Here is a 21787-nt window from a genome sequence, read left to right as displayed (position 1 = left end):
ACAAAAACCAAAACTTCTAAGGAATGTGTTTTGCCCTCTAGAAACCTTTATAAATGGCTTTTTCACATGCCATCCTGATATACTTAACCTATCTGTGCATTACTACTGAACCGCAGAAGGTACTTCAACTTTTGTGGCACTGAAAGCTAGTCATTTTGGGCCACGAATTGTTTTTCTCAATTATTTACTCGAAACATTTCCAAGTGGATTTTTTTTAAAAAATGTGGCTTTGAGTGGTTATTTAGATAAAAATTTTAAAGTTGCTATAGGTAAGTATCAGCAAATTACAATATTCTGCTTTTGTTTTTGAGATGGAGTTTTGCTATGTCATGCAGGATGATCTCAAACTCCTAGACTCAAGCAATCCTCCTGCCTCAATATCCTGAGTAGCTGGGCCTATAGGTGCAGGCCACTACACCTGGCCATATATTCAGTTTTATAATTTTCCTATTAGGTCACCTGTAATTGAGTCTATATAAATAGATCTTAAGTGTGTTCAAGAAATTTAATTCAAATGGAAATGAGCTGATATAAACATACAAAAGCAGAGGGTATGACACCCAATTACTTAAGTGTAAACATGGCTGCCTCAACTTCACTGTGTGACCTTGAAGGTAGTTACTAAACCTTTGCATGCCAGTTTCTCAAATTGAAATTGGAGTAAATAACAATGCTTGCTCACTCATAGGATTAATTAGAATAGTACCTGCATCTGCTAAGTGTTCAGTAAATGTTAGCTATTAATAGTTGGAACCAAACTGTGGATGTCTGTATATCAAGCCAAGGTTTTTCAGATGGGCTTGAAGGAATACTGAGAAACTCAACTGCCCTGAGTCTAACTACAAAAATACAGACACCTTCCTCAGTCTCAGTACATCTCAGGCTGCGCTTTCGGTGCAGGTAGGTACCATTTTAATTACATCTTGGTATTTGAGGGCAATACTTACTAAATGCATATTCATCTCTCTTGTAATTCTTTACATTTTAAGCTTGAGTGTCTAGGGTTTTTTGTTTCCTTCTCATTCTTGAATGAGAGGAATAAAATTCATGAAGTGAGATTTTTACAAAAGAGGAGTGGAAGAAGCCAAAGTTTATAATCCTCTAGTGTAGTCCTGGTTAAATAGTATTGCTGCTAGGCTTTAGACAGAATTGTACAATGTTCACAGTTTATCTCCTATTTCCCTTTCAGATCACCAAACTTGGGCATCAGAACAAGACTTATGTCTGAAAATGTTCCCACCCAGCCCCATTAAAAAGATTAATGTCTGAGAGATTTTACTTCAACATTGACAGGCTAGTTACTGCAGGGCCTACAAAGGTAAGTGACAAGTTTCCCATTCCAACTTAAGAGACAAACATGCTATTAAAATATCAAAAGCATGATAAGTTTTTTAGGTTTATGTTTTTAAACAAAAGGCAGAAAAGGAAGCATTTCAGACTAAGGAATGGTAGATAGGTTAGTATAGCTGAAGAATTGAGGTGTGATTAACGGGAGAGACCCAGAATGCCAAGCCACTACAGTTTGGACCTTTGTGTCTGTGTTGTTAAAGCATCTTAGGAAATATCACTAGTCCACATCCCTCCAAAACCATCTCCCATTCTGTAAACCAGGGAAGGAGACCACCTGGGATACTACTGTGGTGTAGTTTAAGTTGAAGAGCAGGAGGGATGGAAAAAGAAGGAAAATGATATGATACAGAGATGAGAATGGAATGAATTGAGTTGATATCAAGGAAAAGGAGCCCAGGATGTGTTGAGTTTTTGGTATCAGTGTGGAACTGTGATTGAAGCTACATAAAGTTACCTTCCTCCATAAAAATAATGGCCTTTTTATAAGGTTAAAACTATGCTAAGCAGACATCTTTTAAACCCTTGATTAGTTTTATGCCATCAGAGGAGTAGATAAAGTATTGCTGTTGGAATCTGGGCCTTTAGAAAATTCTTCTTTACTGTGAGAACTAGTGTTTTTTTACCTACTTTGATTACTAATGATATTTTGCCACATTCTTTTTGTATGTCTTACCTACCCTGCACAATTATAGTGGAAGGAATTGTTAATTAACAAATATATATTAAATGAATAAGAGAAGTCCTTTTCAAAAGAGGACATTAGCAACAATGCTAATCTGAAGTTTCCTCTTTTCCCTGGGTCTTGCTCTGATACTAAAGTTTGAACAGCCCCTAAAGGAGGAAGAAAATAATGAAATAAAATGCTTATCCATATTTAGACAGAAGTAATCAATTATGCAAGATATCCCTTGGTTTTATTTTAACTTAACCTTTGTGAATCTTCACAAAAATACACATACAGAAGCAAATAAAACTATACAGTCAAACTAATATCCAGCAGATACAACAAGTAGTCAGTTCAAAGATGCAAAAGTGGCTGATGTCCACATAAATCAAAAGGGTAGCACACACACAAAAAAAATCAACTTGGAATTAATGAACAAGTACTTTCAACAAAAGCATTCTAGTTTTCTTTTTTTTTAACATAAAAGAAATTGGCAACCTATAAAAATGGCTGAATGGGTAACATGCACTGATCAATACAATGACCAATAATATTTATTGAATTCAAACTAGATACTGTTGTAAACATTTAACAAAAGCATTATGAGCTCTCCAACAAAATAAGTGGTATGTTTAAAAAATAAAGCTGATGAGCAATAGATCCATTCTAGATATTTTCTTTCAACAGTTCCAGCAAGAGAAATAGCACAGTATTTTCTTAAAAAAAAGTATTATACAGCAAAGATTGTTCCTATTATAATGCAAACTCTGGAAACTGTAAATACAAATAAAGTCATTGAACAGTCAAATGGTCATATTCCTAATCAGGAAGAAGTTACAGTAAAAACAGTCTGCAGTCCAGTTGTACTCAATTGTCAATAGAGAATGCTTTTCTTGTCAGTTGATTTCATAGTTCTTTTTCCAAGAGACAGCAAAACTTTGGCAATTGGGTGTATTGAAAATATATTTTCAAAGTTTAAGATACAGTCATAGCATTTTGTTTCATGAAAGGTGATCTGTACACCAAGGCTCAGAAGTTGGTAAAGACTGATTCCATGTGGAAAAAGTGCAAATATCCTGCACAGATAGCTTACAAAGTTGCTGGCACAATTATTCACCAGCAGAATTTTGGATTTTGTTTGCATAGCTCACACATCACTGGAATGTGGAAAGGTGTGCTATTTTTTGGCAAGAGCAAAGGAGACATTATACTGACGTGAATTTACCATGTGGGGCATGCCGAATCCGTGCAGAACGCTGGGGTGAAGGCTGCTACCTCACATCATTGGTTTTTGTATACTGGTTTTGTTTTTGTTGAAGCAGTTCTGTTATAGCCAGCAGCTTTTTCAGTACATGCTAGGCAGAAGGAAAAATGGTATCAAAATAAGCTTGGTCAGAGATTTCAGGATGGGAACCTGGCTTTAATTAAGTGCTTGGCATGCTCCTAAGATAAATCATCTTATAAGACAGATTTGTCATTATAAATGACGAGTGACTATCACAAAAGGGTGAATGTTTTTTTAAAGAATTATGGAAGAAATGACTACACTGATCCTAAAATTAAAAGGTCTTATTTTTAGTTTAGTACCTATGACAGGTCATGTAAGTTTTAAAGTGATTGTTGCCCTAATGAATGAGACTCTTCAAAATTCAAGGATTCTAGAATCTGGGGTTGAAGGGAACTCATAATCACCAAACTCAGTGTTTTAGTCTCTTCTACAAAATCCCTGCCAATAGTTAGCCAGTGTACAGATAGTATTCACTATATTCTGAAACTATGGAAGAAATTATTCAGACCTATGAAGCATGTACGTTGATTTATAAAAAACTGACCTGGTTTTAAGTCCCTTCAAATTCTAGTTAGTCCCTCTTTGACTATATCCCAATCTGTATCCTGTTGGTCTGTATAGCAGATAGAAGTCTACTAATGTAGACTACTGTTTGTTCAGGTGTGGGCCATGATCCACTTGCATCTGAATCCCTATAAGAGCTTGTTAGAAATGCAGTTTCCATAGCCACACTCCAGAATTTCTAGATATGGAGCTTGGAATATATATTTTTATCAAACACCCAAATCTCATCAATTTCAGAATCACTTTGGCCATGCCTGCTGTGTGTGTATGAAGACAAACTGAAAGAAAAAAGATACATCAATATTGACTTATTAGCTCACTTGCCATTTTCACATATGCCACTTAAGTGTATGAATACCACTGTTTTCCAGTAGAGTTAACATTTGAGATTCACGAGCAAGACTTAACATTTTACAGAAGTACATCATCTTGGTCTGGGCCCATTATTCCTGCCTGCTGAGATCTTTTTGGATTATGATTTGATCAAACAGGATAGAAATTTTAACCAGAATTTAGCTAGTGATTACCTTCAAAGGGTCTTATGCTTGAAACATCATTGTTAACAAAGGCTAGTAAAAACCTACCTGCTGCACACCACGCTCATTACTGAGTGTTCGGAGTTCATCTGAATGGGCCACACAAATTTCATGCAATGCTGCTAAATCACGGGACAGGTCAGTTCTAGAATGTTCTGTAGTGTCTGGAAGTTCAGGTACATTCTTTAAGAAAATCATAAAAACTGCATTTAGAAATACAAATCTTTATATTCTCATCCTAATTGGGTATAGTAAATTAATTTTTTTAATTCCCTTAGAATTTTAAGGATTCTTCTTATTGAAATAAAAGATTCAGCATTAATTCTGATATAACATAGGTTTTATAACTTCTGTATTCACATAAAAACCATGTTCTGTTTTCTTCCACAGCATGGCAGAATATGGTACAGTATTATTACTATTCTTAAAAAAATGAGTTTCCTAACAGCTATAAGTACTGGGGTTTTTTGGTGTGTGTTTGTTTGTTCTTTTATTCTAGAACATAAGCCAAATAAACAGTGTGGGTATTAACTGCTAAATTCCTACACTGAATTTCATTATTAAGCTACTGTAGTTCATCTAAATTAATCAGCATATATATAAGTAGGAAGTGCATTATGAGAACATGTGAGGTTTGTGATTATCTGGACTATACTCAAAACACTTGCTAATGTGTGGAAATAATCAGTGTTGATTACAGTATCTTTAGATACGATTCATAAAATAACTGTCACAAAAAGAAGTTTGTAATACAGGTTTAAGTGTTCTTTACCAGAAGTGTTTTGGATTTTAGAATATTTGCATTATACTTACTGCCTGAGCATCCCTAATCCAAAAATTTGAAATCTGAAATGCTCTAGCATTGAGAGTCTGCACTCAAAAAGTTTCAGATTTTGGAGCATTTTGGAGTTTTCGATTAGGGATACTCAACCTGTACTTTTATTATTAGCACTAAATTTAAAGTCTTGGAATAAAATTTAATATGGGCTTGTATTACCAGTAATTTTGTATAAATCCATTCCTCTCCCTAATAGTGACAATATTTGCAATATATTCCTAAAAACCACTCACTTTTCAATGGTATAGGGAAACACAATTAGGCAGAATACATTTATTCTTATTGATTCATTAATTGACTGAAGGATTATGGAGATCAAAGACACTATAGTTATTTGCCTTCAGAGGACATATACTCAAGTATAGAGGATTTTAGAAAAGCAAAGTAATCGTAACAACACAGAATTATTTATCACAGACATTCAGGGGAAGCAGAACTAAGGGTATTTTATTAAAGTCTGGGGTTCAGCAAAGGTTTCCTGAAGGAGAAGAGTGTGAGGACACAGGAAGAGTATCAGAATAGAATAATGGATTCTAAACAGTATAAAATGCTAGACTGTGTGACATAAAAGCTGGACTGCAGACACACTTGTGATAATGGAGCCCTAACCATGAATCTAAAAACCTAGATATAATGGATTAAGACAAAATGAGCTAGCCTTAAATACTGGGCAAACATTCTCACACAGCTTCTTAACCATTATTATAGTAAAAACATTTTCCAGGCCGGGCACGGTGGCTCACGCCTGTAATCCTAGCACTTTGGGAGGCCGAGGCGGGCGGATCGCTCAAGGTCAGGAGTTCGAAACCAGCCTGAGTGAGACCCCATCTCTACCAAAAATAGAAAGAAATTAATTGACCAACTAAAAAATATATATATACAAAAAATTAGCCGGGCAAGGTGGCGCATGCCTGTAGTCCCAGCTACTCGGGAGGCTGAGGCAGTAGGATCGCTGAGCCCCGGAGATTGAGGTTGCTGTGAGCCAGGCTGACGCCACGGCACTCACTCTAGCCTGGGCAACAAAGTGAGACTCTGTCTCAAAAAAAAAAAAAAAAAAAAAAAAAACATTTTCCAGCCACTGCTATATTTTTTTATAATTAAATATTTAGATCTTTAAAATTTCCCAGTAAAGTTTTTATTCACATATAGAAACATAATGAACATTTAGCATTTATCCCTCTATTTCTCAACATCATTATAAATATGAAGCTATACCATTAATAAATTCTTATACATTAGTTTTAATACCTGAGTTTAAAACTAGTGGCCCACAGACAGTCCTGATTTGTTTGCTGCAGTGGTGCAATGATTGTTCGCTTGTATTTTTAACTGAATCTGAATGCATTAAGGCAGAACATGGGCATCTCTGTCTCCTATACCAGCATTCCCTAATGTCATATACCTGGCTCCATTGACCCATACATGCTACCTTTCTAGTTTCTCTGTATTTGAACTGAATTACTAATTAGTAGTTTAAAATTGATTCAGTATCTGAAAATCTACATAATCATGAAAATCTTACTAAGAAATGCATAAAAATATCCCTTGCTCTGAATTTTATAATTACAACTTACTTTATAAATGCCCAAATGAGACATAGGTAGTCACACTGAATGAAGTGTAACACCAAATCCTTGCCTTTTATTCCTAGAAAAGCCACAAGAACACTCGTTCTCCAGTATATTTATTTAATTAACCTGGTCAGAACAGTGGGTCATCTACCTTGTTTCAAATCTCACATAGGAGCAGCAAAGTAAAAGTAACTAAAAGACAAGAGAATGCCACAGCAGTGAGAGAAACTAAAAAAATGACAGTAGTCCAAAAGCCACAGTAACGTAACCATTTAGTGGAAGAATAAATGGTTACAACTACAAATAAAAATGCAATTTTTGTTTACAAAAGCAGACAAAATTATGCAGATTTAGGGGTCCCTCCAACCCTGGCTAGAAAAATCTTTCTAAAGCTTGTTTCCTAAATGGCTTAGTTCAGCTAAACTAACTACAGGTCTGAAGTACCTGAAAATTATATACATACCCCAAGTTCATCTAAAAACATGATCATCCGATGTTTGTTGCTTTTGATGAATGGATTGACGCCTTCCATATAGGGCTCCTAAAAAAATAAAAATCTGTACGTATCAGAAACAGTCTGATCTATAACAAACCATATGTATGTAGCAAGAATTCTAATCATGTCCATCAGTAGCTTCACATGCTCATAATTAATCACACAATGACAGTATTTTCCTTTTAAATATAAGCAAATAGCTATACTGAAGAGCTGGGGTATTTTTAATGAAAAATGAGAAATTCTGGACCCAAACACAAATCTTAATTCATAGCCTGGCAAGCACATATGGCTTGTATGTACATTCTTTCAAAAACAATTACTGAAAAACTACTTACCAAAAATCCAGCAATGATTATAGGGAATTAAAATACAATATAAGGATTGTAATAGGAAAATATATTATTCATAACCTGACTCAGGAGTTAGATAAACTCAAAACCACACATGTTAACTGTCCATCATACTAAAATCCTAAGCCTACTTAAAAATGTGCTATGAAACAAGAAAGTGTTAATATTAACAAATACTCTTAAAAATCAATAAGAAACTCAATGAGATAAAGACCTCAATAAGTAATTCCAAAGATATGAGACATGAAAGCCTAAGAGTAATGAAACAGAATAATATGCCTATCAAATTGGCAAAAGTAAAAATAATACTGAGTTTTGGCAAAGTGGAGGAACAAAAGAATCTTAAATTGCTTAAATTCCATGTAAAGTTTGTCACATTATATGTGTGACAAAAGCATGTGACATGGTATGATCCCAACCAGAATTAAACAGTCATTACCCTTACATAGTGGGATCACGTTAGATGTTTTAAAACACTCACCGAGTTTGAATATTTACAGTGAATATTTATTGTGAAATAAATAAAATGAATTTCAGTACATTTAAAACTATGCTCATTGATTAATTTTACATTTGAAAGTGGGAGACTTTGAGTATATTGGAACTTGAAAAATTAGTTTTCTATAATAACTAAAATGGTGGTTTTTAGAGTTTCATTATTAAAATGTAAAATCTAAATAAGACACTTAATTAAAAACATTAATATACCAACAAAAATGAATTATCTTTATGAAATATCCACTGTTGAAAATTTACTTAGCTGTATTTTATGGTTTTATCATGTCAAAGTTTCATTCTTAAACTACATTTTAAAGTATCAAAATGTCATTACCTTAGCTCCAAATTCCACAAGATTTGCTAAATTCTGCACAGACTTAGCCACTAGTATCAGTGTTCTTGCAGCAATAGGAGATGGGGAATCTGTAAGAGAATTGAGCATAGCTAAAGACACTTCCAGGTAAGCCATTATAAATTTAGCACCTTAACATTTCTTTACTGTTTAAATACTAATATTCTTCCATTCCGATCTCAAAATATATTTTGAAAAATGTATGATCTGTTTATGTATAATTCAAAAGAACTTGAGTTAAAAGGGAAAAACTGAATATGCTTATCAGTGCTTCTAGTTTTGTCAAAGAGTACTACAAAACTCAGCTTTTTGAATTGTCCTGGAAGGTATGTGGACTGATGGTCTTCCTAGCAAGAAAGATTAAACTTTGAGGTATTTTGAAATATTATCATCCCAATTGCTAACTTCAACCCATTCAGATTAGCAGTTTGCAACCTGAGCAATTCCCTGCTCCCAACATTGTGGTCTGACTACAAATAATTCACTTTAAAGTTCAAGAAAAAAAGATAAAGTCTGTACCTCAACTTTATTGAGGAGAAAAACATGAAATTAAAAATTCTAAAGATCAGTCAGGATACATTTCCCTCTAGAACACAGACAATGAAATATAACTGAAAAGTATTTGTGGCTATTATATATAAAGATAATTATTTAACAGTAAAATTCTATAGGTAGTCTACCTGACTGCTCAATTTTAGATTGATACTCTGTATCTTCAGCAGCTAAATTATAAAGTTTTACCTAGCAGGTCAGAAGCGAACAATCAGATAAATCTCTCCAAAAGAATGCTGAGCCCTTAACAAACTTGTACATTTAACCATTTTAATAGCAATAAAAGATACTACAGAGATGTGATGGCTATAAAAGTAAAAATTAAGACACTCCAATATATTTTAATACAACTTTCAGCTTCGAATTGTTAAGCTAAAAATGGTTCAAGTTCCTTCTGTTAATGATTCATTATTATATTTGAAGTCATAAATATCACTGTTATCCTTTCTTTGAAAAAAGCCTACAACATATGACAGTTATTCCATCATGGGCAAAGTGAGTAATAAGCAAAACTGAATCAGGTTTATTAGAATTAAAATGCCTCATTAACATTCATTATATAACTGCTGCCAAAAAATCTTTAATGGGAGGAACCAGGGCCACTCTCTTCATAAGTACTCAACAGAGCACTAATTGCAGATATAATTTTATTTGATGTTAAAGATCCAGTTTGCAGCAGTCGAGTATGGGCTAAGTACACAGAAAGCTCTTCCCAACTTAAAAAAAGCCAATCTGCAAACTGTAAAAAGTCATCATACTAAGCATTTGAGACACAGTAGGGATAGGGATAAAAGTACAATGTGTCTAATCATGCCATCTCAGGCTTCAGATATTATATGGAAGAACAAGTAAGAAGCAAAACAAAAGCTAAAGAAGAAGAAAAAAAGGAAGAAGAAAAGGGAAGGGTGCTTTGGAATGTGTTATTTCAAGTTTTATAATTGCATAATACAAAAAAAAACCAGATTTTTAAAAAAAGAGTATTCTTACTAGATAGTATGAAACTGTTTAATTTTTTTAATTTTAAAGTTTATCAAAAGCTGATTACCTGAGATGATATTAAACATCCGTGGATTCAGGATTGCAGGACATATAAGTCGAAGAAAAACAAAACCACTGAATGGGAGGGAAATTTTTTTTTTTTAGAAAACCACTACATATATGTCACATTAAAATAATATATAAAGACATTATTTTTAAACTTTACTCTGAACCAGTATATATAAGCCCAAACACAGAAAGTTTTAAGAAAACTACAAGCCAAAGTATTGTATTTTAAGAACATATATATCTACTTCTTGAATGTATTACTTTTCCCGAATTTGGAATTTAGATTAAATTTGAAAAGATATAAATCAAGTTGGTTGTATTGATTTTGTTGATGAGTCATATAAAAATAAGACTCTGTTGCACTAGAGAAAAAGTGACTTCTTGATAAATGTATACAGTAGAATTCTGAAAAGCTTTTAAGGTAAGACGTTAGGAATAATACAGTAAAAAAATTCAAATATGAAAATAATAGCAAAGGGAATCGATATACAAGCACATTGCACAACAGCTGTCATATATGATTTTACCTGCTAATTTTTATTTTGGCAACAATGTAAAAATGCAAGCTTACATAGATATACCTACCCCATGTCCTTCAGAGAGTATATGTTGTCATGTAAATAATTTCCCTCTTATTTCATAAGAGAAATCCACACTATACTTGTCCCATGTAAAGAGAAGCATTATTCCCAAAGTAGTTGATAAAATTCCTTCTTGAGATTAATAGGCACATTCTCTGTCAGAATAGATAACCTAACTTCTCAGCATTTACCTTTGAACATGTGCCAGTCTGCTAATTTTTGGATTCTTAGAAAATGAATGTTACTTCTCAAACAACATTTATAGCAATTGTATAACAGTTTAAGTCTTTAAATTTGGACTTCTCAAATTAATTTATGAAGATGACTGCATAAATTTTACTTGAAAACATTTTGATACTTAAGTAGGTCTGTGAACCTGAAACCTGACCTGGCAACGTTGAACCACATAAGATTTTCAGTATACAAATTTACTTTGTGAGTTTTTTGCTTATTTTAAATTTGAGAGGGATAAATAGTTACCTACACATTTCAAAGCTTACTAGAGACAAATCTACCATGTTTCATCAAACAAACCACATAGCAGAACAGTTTTAATGTACATTGCACACATACCTATGCTAAAATATTATGCTTATAATTCTTTTCTGTTCCTCCTAATCACCACTAAACCCAAGAAATACAGGAGCTATAATTCTTAAGTATTTATGTCATATCATAACTAACCAAGAGAGATTTTATCTGGAAAAAAAAAAATAGAAGGCCCTAGACAAAATTTAGCGTGGATCAACACGTTTTCAAAACTACTTTGTGATATTATCATTAGTTGCCTAATTATTTTTTTTTTGGGGGGGGATATAACATGACTGGCATTATATATATATTCTGTATAACATTATTAGAAAACTGCTGTAATCTTTGAAGCTTTTGCACTAAACTTCCAGTGGCCTTAAATTGGTTGAGGTGTGTTTAATCTGCAATAGCGTTAAGAATATTATTCATGATTTTAAAAGGGAAAAAAAAAAAGTAAGTTTGTTTTAGTTCTGCCTTAGCCACTATCTTTCTATATAACTGTAGGCAAACAACTTAATGTCTCCAGATCTGCTTTCCTCTTTGGAAAAATAAATTAGAATAATGATAATGAAGTTCTCCTATAAGTTCCCAAATACCATGATTTGCCAAAGCAGTTCTTCCTAATTATTGTACAATGAACAGATTGAAACACAGCTTCAGAAGTGGAGGTTCTGGATGGAGACTAGCCTAGAGGCACAGACTGTATTATAAACCAATTAATTGAAATCTAAATAGTTCTCTTATTGCTCTTCCCTCTCAGCACCATATCAATACCTCTCCCTTCTCTCTATGGTGTATGTATGTATGTAAATGTTTGTGAGTGTGTGTGTGAAGAGTACCATATGAAGGTAGCTACGTATTTTGTTGTATGTAGCTTTAACCTTATCCTGTAAGATTTTTTTTAAATCCCTAATACTTAATTGACTATACATAAATGGTCATGTTTTTTAAAAACTGCAGAAGGTAGCTAAATATCTCATAGTAATTCCTAAAAAAAAAAAGCAGTTAAAGTTTAGGAGCCATCAGAAAATATTTTAAGAGAAAAGCTTTGAATTGTATATTGTTATTCTTCAAATTTTCAGTTATCCACTTGACTATCTCATTTATGATATATACAGTTATGTAATAAATGAACTGATGAGCCTTACCTAACAACTCTTGTTCTCATGGTAGTGTTTGTAGGCCACTTGTGCTGAACAGATTTCTGTAAACACCCATAAATATACCTCAGTGTCCTGCCAAAATAACACAATTGTCTTAATACAGAAAGCAAGTGAAAATATTGATCTCATAGCAGCCCGAAGCTTAATTTACCCAAATATGCCATATTTTAATGCATTTGACCTTTTTCCCAAAAAAGTATTTTGCCAGAAGTAATGAGAGAAGCATTTAACAGGTGGTAAGAAAAACTTAATCCAATAAGTTTATCATCAATTTATTCAGTCAGCTTCTTCACATCTACTTTGGAACAAACTACCATTTGTAGACTATTTCTATGTTAATGAGAAGTATGAAAAAAGTACTGGAATGAGAACACAGAGATACTACTTCTGGGGACAAAGATTTTTGACTTAAATTAACTTCTACCTGAACAAGTGAGTTAATTAACACTGGAAACCTTAAAGCAGATACTGAGTGATTATCTGCTATACATTTTGAGTAAGAAATTCAAGTATAGATAAATGGACAAGACAAGATGTCTTTAATGATCTCCTCAAATCTGGTCCTATAATCCTCTATTCAATCTCTAAGCTACTATGTAAACTAGACATATTGGCTTATATAAAAATATGGATTGTTTTATTTTAATGCAAATATTTCACTGTGGTTTAAGTCACTCCTTTTCTTTAAACACAATTTATCTTATAAGGACTAATAATAACTTTCTCAGAGTATAATACCAGGATAACAGAAAAGTTTTCACGTGTTTTTGAATCAGAAATTCTTAAAAACACAAAGACATAATTTCTTGTCAAATGAAAATTTCACCACTTACGGTGGAAGTATTTCTGAAGCCATGAATATTTTCTCCACAAGCTCTGAAAGTATGTTCAATAGGTGTGCTAAATTAGTGTTCACATCTTCATTTTTTTCTAACTTTGATGGACTTAACTAAGAGAAGGAATAAGTCAATGTAAATGCATCTTGGCAATGATAAATGCAAATGAATCAAGTAAACAAGCAGTTATAGTTTTCAAGGTTCTATTTTCCCATTTTTCACTGTATATCAGTAGTCTCTTTTTTTCTTTGTATACAATGGAATTTTAAAGTAGTTTTCTCTATGGAACTCCTTCTAATGAGTTTGTTACCTACCATTGATTTCCTATTACCCAACTGAAGAACCAAGCAGTAATTATTCAATTCTATTTATTTGAGGCGGAAAAAGCTTATTAAAACAAAAGGCTTTTCTGAATAAGACATCTTTAATAGCTAATAAAAATATCAAATGGCTTAGGCAGAATCACGAACCTTTCTCAAAACTTTCCCAGTAACCCCTGAAATGTGAGAATTCTGATCAAGTACCAGTGGAGAAGATTTACCTATAAAGTATGAATTCCCTAGCCTATCTCCAAAGTTTAGAGACTCCCTTCAAACTTGATGTGTTTGTATCACCCTTCATGGTTAGTTACCTTAGATTTCCGACAATAATTCATTATTTTTTTCCCTTTATTAGTAAAAATTGACAACTCAGTGCACAATTAATATTTGACATCTCCCAGTGTACATTATCAAAAACAATTCCTTATTTCAGTGACTTTATATCAGATCTAAAAAAATGTATTTAATATCTTTGTAGTTCTAGAAGCGAGAGTAGCCATATTAAGTGAGATTCCACTATCTTAATGATTTATTTTGATTTTACACTGAAACCTTAATAATTCTAAAAGATATTTTTATTTGCTTTTGTGGAAGTTATCTCATTATTCCCCTCTCTACCCCAAAAACTCTTCAAGGACAAACTCTAGATGTTATGAAGTGCTACGTAGGTTATATAGCAAAAATCACTAGCAAAGACTTCAATTTATGTTATGCACACTTTCTGAAAATAATGTATACTTTATCATTAGTACAGCAGGAGAAATAAAGTACTTTCATGAATTTCTGGTGCAGTTTGCTGGCTTCTAATCCCAAAATAAAGCACATCTTTCTTAAAGTCTATTTTGTAAAACATTTTTATAAATGTATTACAGAAGATATACTGCTCTCAATAATTTTAGAAAGTTATATGTTTCCCTTAAAAATGTAATTAGCTATAAAGTATTAACCTATTAAAATATGCTTTTTGCTGAAATACTTAAAATATTAAGTTCTTACCTCACAAGACTGCTTGCTTTCCATTATCTTTAAAATAGAATCTTTCAAAGCATGATGAACAAATTGTGTAGCAGTGGCTTTCATATACTGCTCCATCAAGGTGCTTGCAAGTGTTGTGGCTCGAAATAAGGTAGTAGCTTCATCTACAGAAATATGTCAGAAGACTATTTGTAAAGGACTGTACAAATATGACCAAATTGGGAGTGAATTCATTTTTCCTCAACAGTTACAGCCATTTAAATGTACTTTTGCATGCAGCATTGAAGTATTGATTATAACATCCTGTTTTTCTGTAGACTTAACTCAGTAAAAGACTTTTATATGTATAACCTCGTTAGATCATAAATAGGAGAAGGGATTAGCACTACCATGTTCATATGAAAAAAATGAAGGTTTGGAATGGTTATATGACTTGTTTAAGATCAATTATCTGGTTATTGACAAAACAAGGACCAGAAACCAGCTTTGCTGTGCACCGATCCCATGCTTTTGAAAATTTTGAGTTTATTTCCAAATAAGAATATAACATAAGTCACAGTATAAGTTAATTGATTAGCCTAAAACATGGCTATTGAGTTTCAGTAAAATAATGAAACTCAAATATTGTCAGAAAAGATAGTCTATGTGTCCAGTAGCCAGGGAACTACCTATCTATAGAATAAAATGCAGCTGCCACCCAACTTCTGTCCAATGAATTGGTAAAAATTAGAAGAATATGGTAAGTATACCAAACTATTCTTGATAATGATAATGAAGCACTATGGGCCATTGATCTGGACACAGAAATCACTTTCTTATGGTGTCTAGTACTAATCTATTATGAAAGAAACCTGTATTAAAAATACTAGCTCCCCATAGTAACCAACATAAGAATCAAAACTGGCATCCTAATTAGATTTTTATGAAGGAAAAGCAGTAACTTACTTTGTAGTATGATTTAACAACTTCATATATTCAGAGATAGAGTCTATATATACTTGATATATAAAAATCTAGTTAACCCTGTTTTTTAAAGTATCAGATTCACACATCCATATCATACCTTCCATACTTATTTCTCTGTCATTTAGTGTACATAACAATAATGATTCAAGCTTTTCGTGAAGAAAAATCCTCAGTAGGATGCTAGCCAGTAGTGTTCGGTCTTGTCCACATACATGTGATAAAGCATAGACTACATGAAGTTCCTTTTGCAGTATAAGCTAAAAATGACATTAAAAAGACTGTTTAGAGTACATAGTACTAAGCATTCTCAGTGACACTAACAGAAAATATGTTCTTTCATGAGTTCTTAAATTCAGAAATATGTCTCATTGAATAAATTTATTAAAAATAGAATGATTTTGTAGCCTACATATTTCTAAGTCTCTTAAAACCAAAATCATACTAATATAAGGTTTTTAACCTTCTCTAGCTAGCTGTGTACCACTAAGCTATGAAATTACTATATTTAACTTAATGGGTTAAATGTTAAATGTTTCTGTTAATAATGCCAACAAAAATAATTAGACTGATAAATAACTTAATACCTCTTTAAATTCACTGTACTCCTCTTCTGGCATGATTTTTTCCATAGAATACCGTGCTCGAACACGCAGGGATCCTGGTTCAATACCTTTTAATGGTATATGGGAGCTGAGCAAAAACCATTCATCAGTTGCATGCCCTTTCTGTAACCGGCTCAATTGGCAGCGCATAAATACTTGGAAAGAAAAACAAATGGTTATTATCTAAAAAGATAACACTATTATTAGTCATGCAAGTAAATTTTCCTGATGTTCAGTCTTCTCTATAGTGGTAAATGCTTTTTATTAAAGGAGTTTTCAGGAACATCACACATTTAATACTTAAGTGCTTATTACTTCACTAATTTACTGAATGCCTACTATGTGTTACACTCTTGAGGGAGGGTGATAGATGATTAGGACGTGGTCTCTGACTTGCATGGAGGTCAGTTTAATCAAGAAGGCAAGAAATCAATCATGGTACAGTGTGATAAGTGCTGTAACAGTGGTTAAGGCTATTGGAGGACACAGAAATGATCTAATTCAGCCTGGGGAGGTTAATAATCCAAACAGGTAACCCTTGAGCTGACTTTAACAGGATCTGGAGGTATATCTAAGAATAAAGGTAGTGAAAAAAGAAAAAGGAGCAGTTCAAATAAGAAGGTATGGCCTTCCTTCTGTGTCATTACTACAGAGTTTGGATTTTATCAAAAAAGTAATGGAGAATCATTTAAAAATGTTAAGCACTTCAATAGTTCAGAAATGACAGAATAAACATTTTAAAGAGAAAAATTTAGGCTTTGATCTGTTAATACATACCACTTCCTTCCCTAAAGCTTGAGTTTTAAGAAGGTATTAACCTAATTCACCCTGATGTGAACTGCTAAATCCCACTGCCAACTGTTTTAGCAACAGGCTAGAAAGAGGTGTGCTGCTGAGAACAAGAACTGGAAGACTTTAACTACCAAAAGTGAATAAATAACATGTTCACATTTAAGGAAAATTTTTAAATAGAATACTTTGTTACTTATATGCTAAGTATAAAGAAATAGGAAAAAACTAAAAGTATTAATAGAAAGAAGGGATGGAAGAAGCCCCATCCTGTTACCATTTTCTTATTCTTCCTATTCATTGGAGAAAGGAGGTTGGATAAGTATGTATTTTAATGTTAGGGTCTTAAGTTTGTAGTTAATTAGACATTTTGGTCTTTTTCTTAGATACATTCTTTCTCAAGTACTTTTAGAAGGAGATTATATTACTTGGCCTTCTGTTGTATTTTTCAATTTCCATTTTAGGAGTGCATTTCATTATAAATTTTAAAAGTATATAAAACATGCTTTTTCTACTTTAGAAAGAGTTTCTGTGTCAACTTACAGATATCAGGATCTTTGCTTTTCTTTGTTTTATTACTAAGAGTTATTTCAAATCTATTGATGTCAGGAGGAAGATCACTAAAGGAGCAAGGAGAAAAAGAATTAACAAATGTTCTGGTATCAAACTGATTCCTTTAGTTCTAGTATCAAATAACCCCCTATTTCTGCTAAAGAATTTGAGTGTGCTAGATTTAAAACTAGATTCACAACAAATGTTATTATTTGGTATACAAGAATACAGACAAGCAAATTACACATTTTCCCTACCTTCTTTAACCTAAACTACCAAAAATTCAAATAATTCCTGGAAACTCAAATAAACATCTTATATGTGTGGGTTAGTAAATGTTTTTGGACTTCTCCGTGATGCTAATTCATATTAATAATTAGGAAAAACCGAGGGCACTGTACTTTATTAATACAGGTGAACAAATGTAACAAAAAAATTAAAACATCTGGCCTTGGTACTTAGTTCTGACAATTTAGATAACAGAGACACCCCCCCCAAAAAAAGGGAAAGAAAATGCAATATTGTAAAAGAAAATTATTTAATGTAATGATAAAATAAGACTTACTCAAAGACAAACTCTTCTGACCATACTGGGTTTTGCCCTTCCCTTGCATGAGTTTTTGCTACTTGGACACTATTCAGGTAGATGTTACAATACGGATTAGTAAAATGTTTTACTGGGAGTTTATGGGCTTCTTCAATATGTAAAACAAGGCTGCTGACCTAAAGAAAAACATAAAAAGTATTACCCCAGATTTCATGAATTAGGTTTCAAAAGCAATTAAAATCTCCAAAATAGTGACTTATTTTTTTCCCTTTTCAGAAAATATGGGCTTTGGAATATTTTTCCCTTTTATGTGACATACTTAAAACATCCAAGAATTTAAAATAATTCTTCCCACTTAAAAAAAATGCAATTTTATTTTACAAGTTATTTCTCCTCTTATATTCTTGCAGAAATAATGAGATACACCTTTCCTACCATCAAACAATACAGAGAAAATGAAATTGAGAAGAGGATTCTTTATTAATACAAGTAAACAGCTGTTGCTACCCAAGTCAAAATCCCATATGTTATTAATGCTTAGATTTTATTTCTATAAAAGAGTTCCCCAACTAAAACTACTTTTAAACCACTGACTCTACCTTCTCATTTTACAGAAAAGGGCACAAATCTAAAGAAGCTAAGTTATTTGTCAGTTTTGATGCCAGAACTTAGGACTATCTACCTTCTAGTATCAGGTCCTCTTTTTCACCTGACACCTACTATCTGTATGGCCTTGGTCAAGTCAGTCCTTCTAAGCTTCATCTTTCTCATACATAAATATAAAGTCTACACTGCAGGTTGTTGTAAGGATTAGAAACAATACAGTCATCCCTCAGTATCAATGGGGGATTGGTTCCAGCAGATGATAAAAATCTGCAGATGCTCAAGTCCCTTCCAGTGGCACAGTATTTGCATAATCTATGCACATCCTCCAGTATACTTTAAATTCTCTCTAGATTATATACTTATAACGCCTAATATAATGTAAATGCTATATAAATAGTTGTTATGCTGTTTTTAATATATTTTATTGCTGTATTATTTTTTTCTGAATTATTTTCGATCCACAGTTGGCTGAATCCATTGATGTGAAACCTGTGAATAAGGAGGGCCAACTGTACATGTGAAGCATTAAATCTCACTGCCAACTGACACACAAAAAGGGCTCAAAGATGTTAGCTATGATTACGTTATACCTACAAAGGATGATTTCATGGGTATAAGTTTCTCTAAGAAACAACTTGCTCTTAAACTTGCAAAAATTCAATTGAACTTTCCACAGCTTATAAAATGTTACAGTGTTTTGAAGACATATAGTGATGTATATAATTAATGTCTTTGGTGAAGGGCCACACATTTGGCTACAGGAACTATTAACCATTTATCGACTCTCAGGAGAACAGAATGTTAAATTCACTGAGCTTATTAGACATTCTCATTAATCAAACAGTAGTCACTTCAGTCAATAAATAAGCTTTCCTTAAAACCCCAAGAATGTCAAAATTTGCCTAACTTCTTTCAATTATCTAGGGATTACTATAAAGGAAAAAAAAAAAAAGCCAAGAAATGAAGGGTATAAAGTTACTCTTGTATGGACAAAAAAAGAGAAAGCCTAGATTAACTTCCCACAAATGAAAGTATACAGTATGTTAAGGTTTCAAATAAGACTGAGTATTACCTAAGAGCTATACAGTAGGTTTCAAAAGCAATTCTATAGAATAAAACCAAAAATGTTTACTGGGATTAATACTATAAGTCAAATAATCTTTTAAATGTTCTGTTTTTTTAAAAGATGCCACAATAATTTTCTGAAGGGAAAAAAGTGCACAACAGAATTGTTTCTGCTCTTGTTGTTTTGGTATTGTTATTTTAAGTGGAAGGAATAAATAATCCTTCTTATGTATTCAAAGTTATTATTATGGACTAAGAACCAGAAGGTATATAAAGATCATTTTCTTTATAAAAAGTAACTGTTTCCTGTTACTGAAGCACAAGTGGCAGCATGGCTTTAAAATGCCTGAATAGATTAACTTCTCTTAAGAAATTTTGCCCAAAATAGTTCAGATAGAAATAAAAAAAGAGAGCAAAGTGATAGTGCAAAATATGACAATTATAAATCAGAGTAAATTGAGTTTCACCTGACGAAGGCGTTTATTTGATGTCCCTGGACTACTCTTCCGTAAATTGCAAAATGCCTGCAGACCTTTCATCCAATCCTACAAAAAATAATACATTTCAAAAATATACCTTAGTTTATTTGGTTTCCAATCATAAATTTGTTTTCTTCAAATTCAATAGTTCTTTCCTTCTCTGGACTGCCATTTCCATTCTTGGAGTATACTTTATTTGTGTCCCAATAAAGCAAAACAATAACTAAAATAATTATAGTAATTCTGTATATATCTCAATTTAGGTAGAATCTCTAAGTTAATATTACATACATCAATGAGTGGCCATTAGTCAGCCAAAAAATGAAATTTACATTAAAGAAATTGTCTCCCAAACAAATACTACCCTGGGGAAAAATATCCATGTATATTTAAGCTGCTATACTTGGCAAATTATGGCAGAATTTTAACTTTATACAGTTTGGGAGAAGAGGAAGGGCTGATTACAAAACCAGCTGATAAGATAAGGATTGATTTGATGGCAAGTATTCTAATCTTTATCTTAGACCATGACATAGATAGAAAAGTATAAGGGCTCAGAATTTTGGGGGGAGGGGGGGAAATGGGCATTTATTGAAACCTTAAAATCTGTACCCCCACAATATGCCGAAATAAATTAAAAAAAAAAAGTATAAGGGGATGTTAGTTATTTTAAGCCTTTCAAATGACATTAGATTTTAAAAAATCATTTCAGCCTAATATTCAAGTTAAATACAGCTATATATTTTTGATATTTCAATATCTAGTGCTCTGGAGAGAAAAATTTAGGTTTATTAAAAATCTAAATATTCACTTTGATTTACATGTTTCAGGAAAGCTGCTTTATTTATGTCTTCAGTTTTGTCTATTTCGGTGAATCTGAATTGTCAGTGTTTAGAGTCTTTAAAGTAGAGCATATTAAAACCAAATCAATTACCATAGCTTTTAGAAATATAAGAGAATAACCAGAGGCCCTCACACCCACCAAAATTGATGAAAACTGGAAATACCACTTATGGAAATGTAGAGTATGGAAAGAGTATGCATAAATATAAGAAAAGGTTCTAAGCAAGGCTTGCAAAACATAACTGAAGTGCCATCAAAGATGTGACACATCTTTATTCAAAAAGAGGAAACATGGTAAAATAACTAGAAGATAGGACACTGAAATTTAAATTTCTATTTCTAACTCAATTTCTAACATTTAAAAAAATATATGCTTTTCTCATTTGAAAATCAAGGGTACAAAGTTTTATGTGCATTGTATGTAAAATGAGTAATTGAGAAATTATATAAAGATGTGAAATATAACATTCAGTTATAAGCCATAAAACAATAGCTCATTCATCAACTTTATTCTATGAATCTAATAGTTTTATAATTTATGAATCAGGGGCCCATACAACAATTTTAAGAGCATCTGTCTCATATCCAGAGTTGGCAAATTATGTTCTATTTCCAACATAGCCACTTTCATCTCTTAACCTACCTTTAAAATTCCTTCAAGAGTGTAAGCAGAAATAGGGCAGTATTTGTTCAAAATACAACTAAACACCCTAGAAATATTGTGGTTTAAAGAAAGCAAAATATTTTTTAAAAGGAAATTTTTTAAAAACATTGTTTCTTCACATAATTACTTAAAATTTAATAAAACAAGAAGGACATGTCA

The 21787-nt window shown here is 32.5% G+C and overlaps 2 protein-coding genes across 4 annotated transcripts in view; one reads left to right on the top strand and one right to left on the bottom strand.

Annotated features, from left to right (window-relative positions):
- Window positions 1–21787, top strand: part of CCNH (cyclin H) — a 45180-nt gene that overhangs the window by 20353 nt on the left and 3040 nt on the right. Inside the window, exons 10-11 of one of the 3 annotated variants that reach the window (XR_012921704.1) lie at window positions 1190–1318; window positions 18382–20959. Coding sequence is in view for 1 of the 3 variants with exons in the window: in XM_076008157.1 (XP_075864272.1) it covers window positions 1190–1228 (39 nt within the window). In the remaining 2 variants the exon portion in view is untranslated. Of the gene's footprint in view, window positions 1–1189; window positions 20960–21787 lie in introns of those variants that run through there. The other 2 variants (XR_012921703.1, XM_076008157.1) reach the window with 2 other exon arrangements.
- Window positions 2243–21787, bottom strand: part of RASA1 (RAS p21 protein activator 1) — a 92909-nt gene continuing 73364 nt past the window's right edge. The window contains exons 13-25 of the mRNA XM_076008156.1: window positions 20110–20187; window positions 17990–18147; window positions 17416–17492; window positions 16066–16238; window positions 15579–15738; window positions 14537–14679; window positions 13218–13333; window positions 12370–12456; window positions 10108–10175; window positions 8493–8581; window positions 7275–7352; window positions 4451–4585; window positions 2243–3369 (exon numbers count right to left, since the gene is read on the bottom strand). Coding sequence (XP_075864271.1) covers window positions 3286–3369; window positions 4451–4585; window positions 7275–7352; window positions 8493–8581; window positions 10108–10175; window positions 12370–12456; window positions 13218–13333; window positions 14537–14679; window positions 15579–15738; window positions 16066–16238; window positions 17416–17492; window positions 17990–18147; window positions 20110–20187 — 1446 coding nt within the window. The 3' untranslated portion in view covers window positions 2243–3285. The remainder of the gene's footprint in view (window positions 3370–4450; window positions 4586–7274; window positions 7353–8492; window positions 8582–10107; window positions 10176–12369; window positions 12457–13217; window positions 13334–14536; window positions 14680–15578; window positions 15739–16065; window positions 16239–17415; window positions 17493–17989; window positions 18148–20109; window positions 20188–21787) is intronic.

Source organism: Microcebus murinus, chromosome 11 (genome assembly GCF_040939455.1).
Source record: "Microcebus murinus isolate Inina chromosome 11, M.murinus_Inina_mat1.0, whole genome shotgun sequence".
NCBI classification, from domain to species: domain Eukaryota; kingdom Metazoa; phylum Chordata; class Mammalia; order Primates; family Cheirogaleidae; genus Microcebus; species Microcebus murinus.
This window is presented reverse-complemented; position numbering and strand designations above follow the sequence as displayed.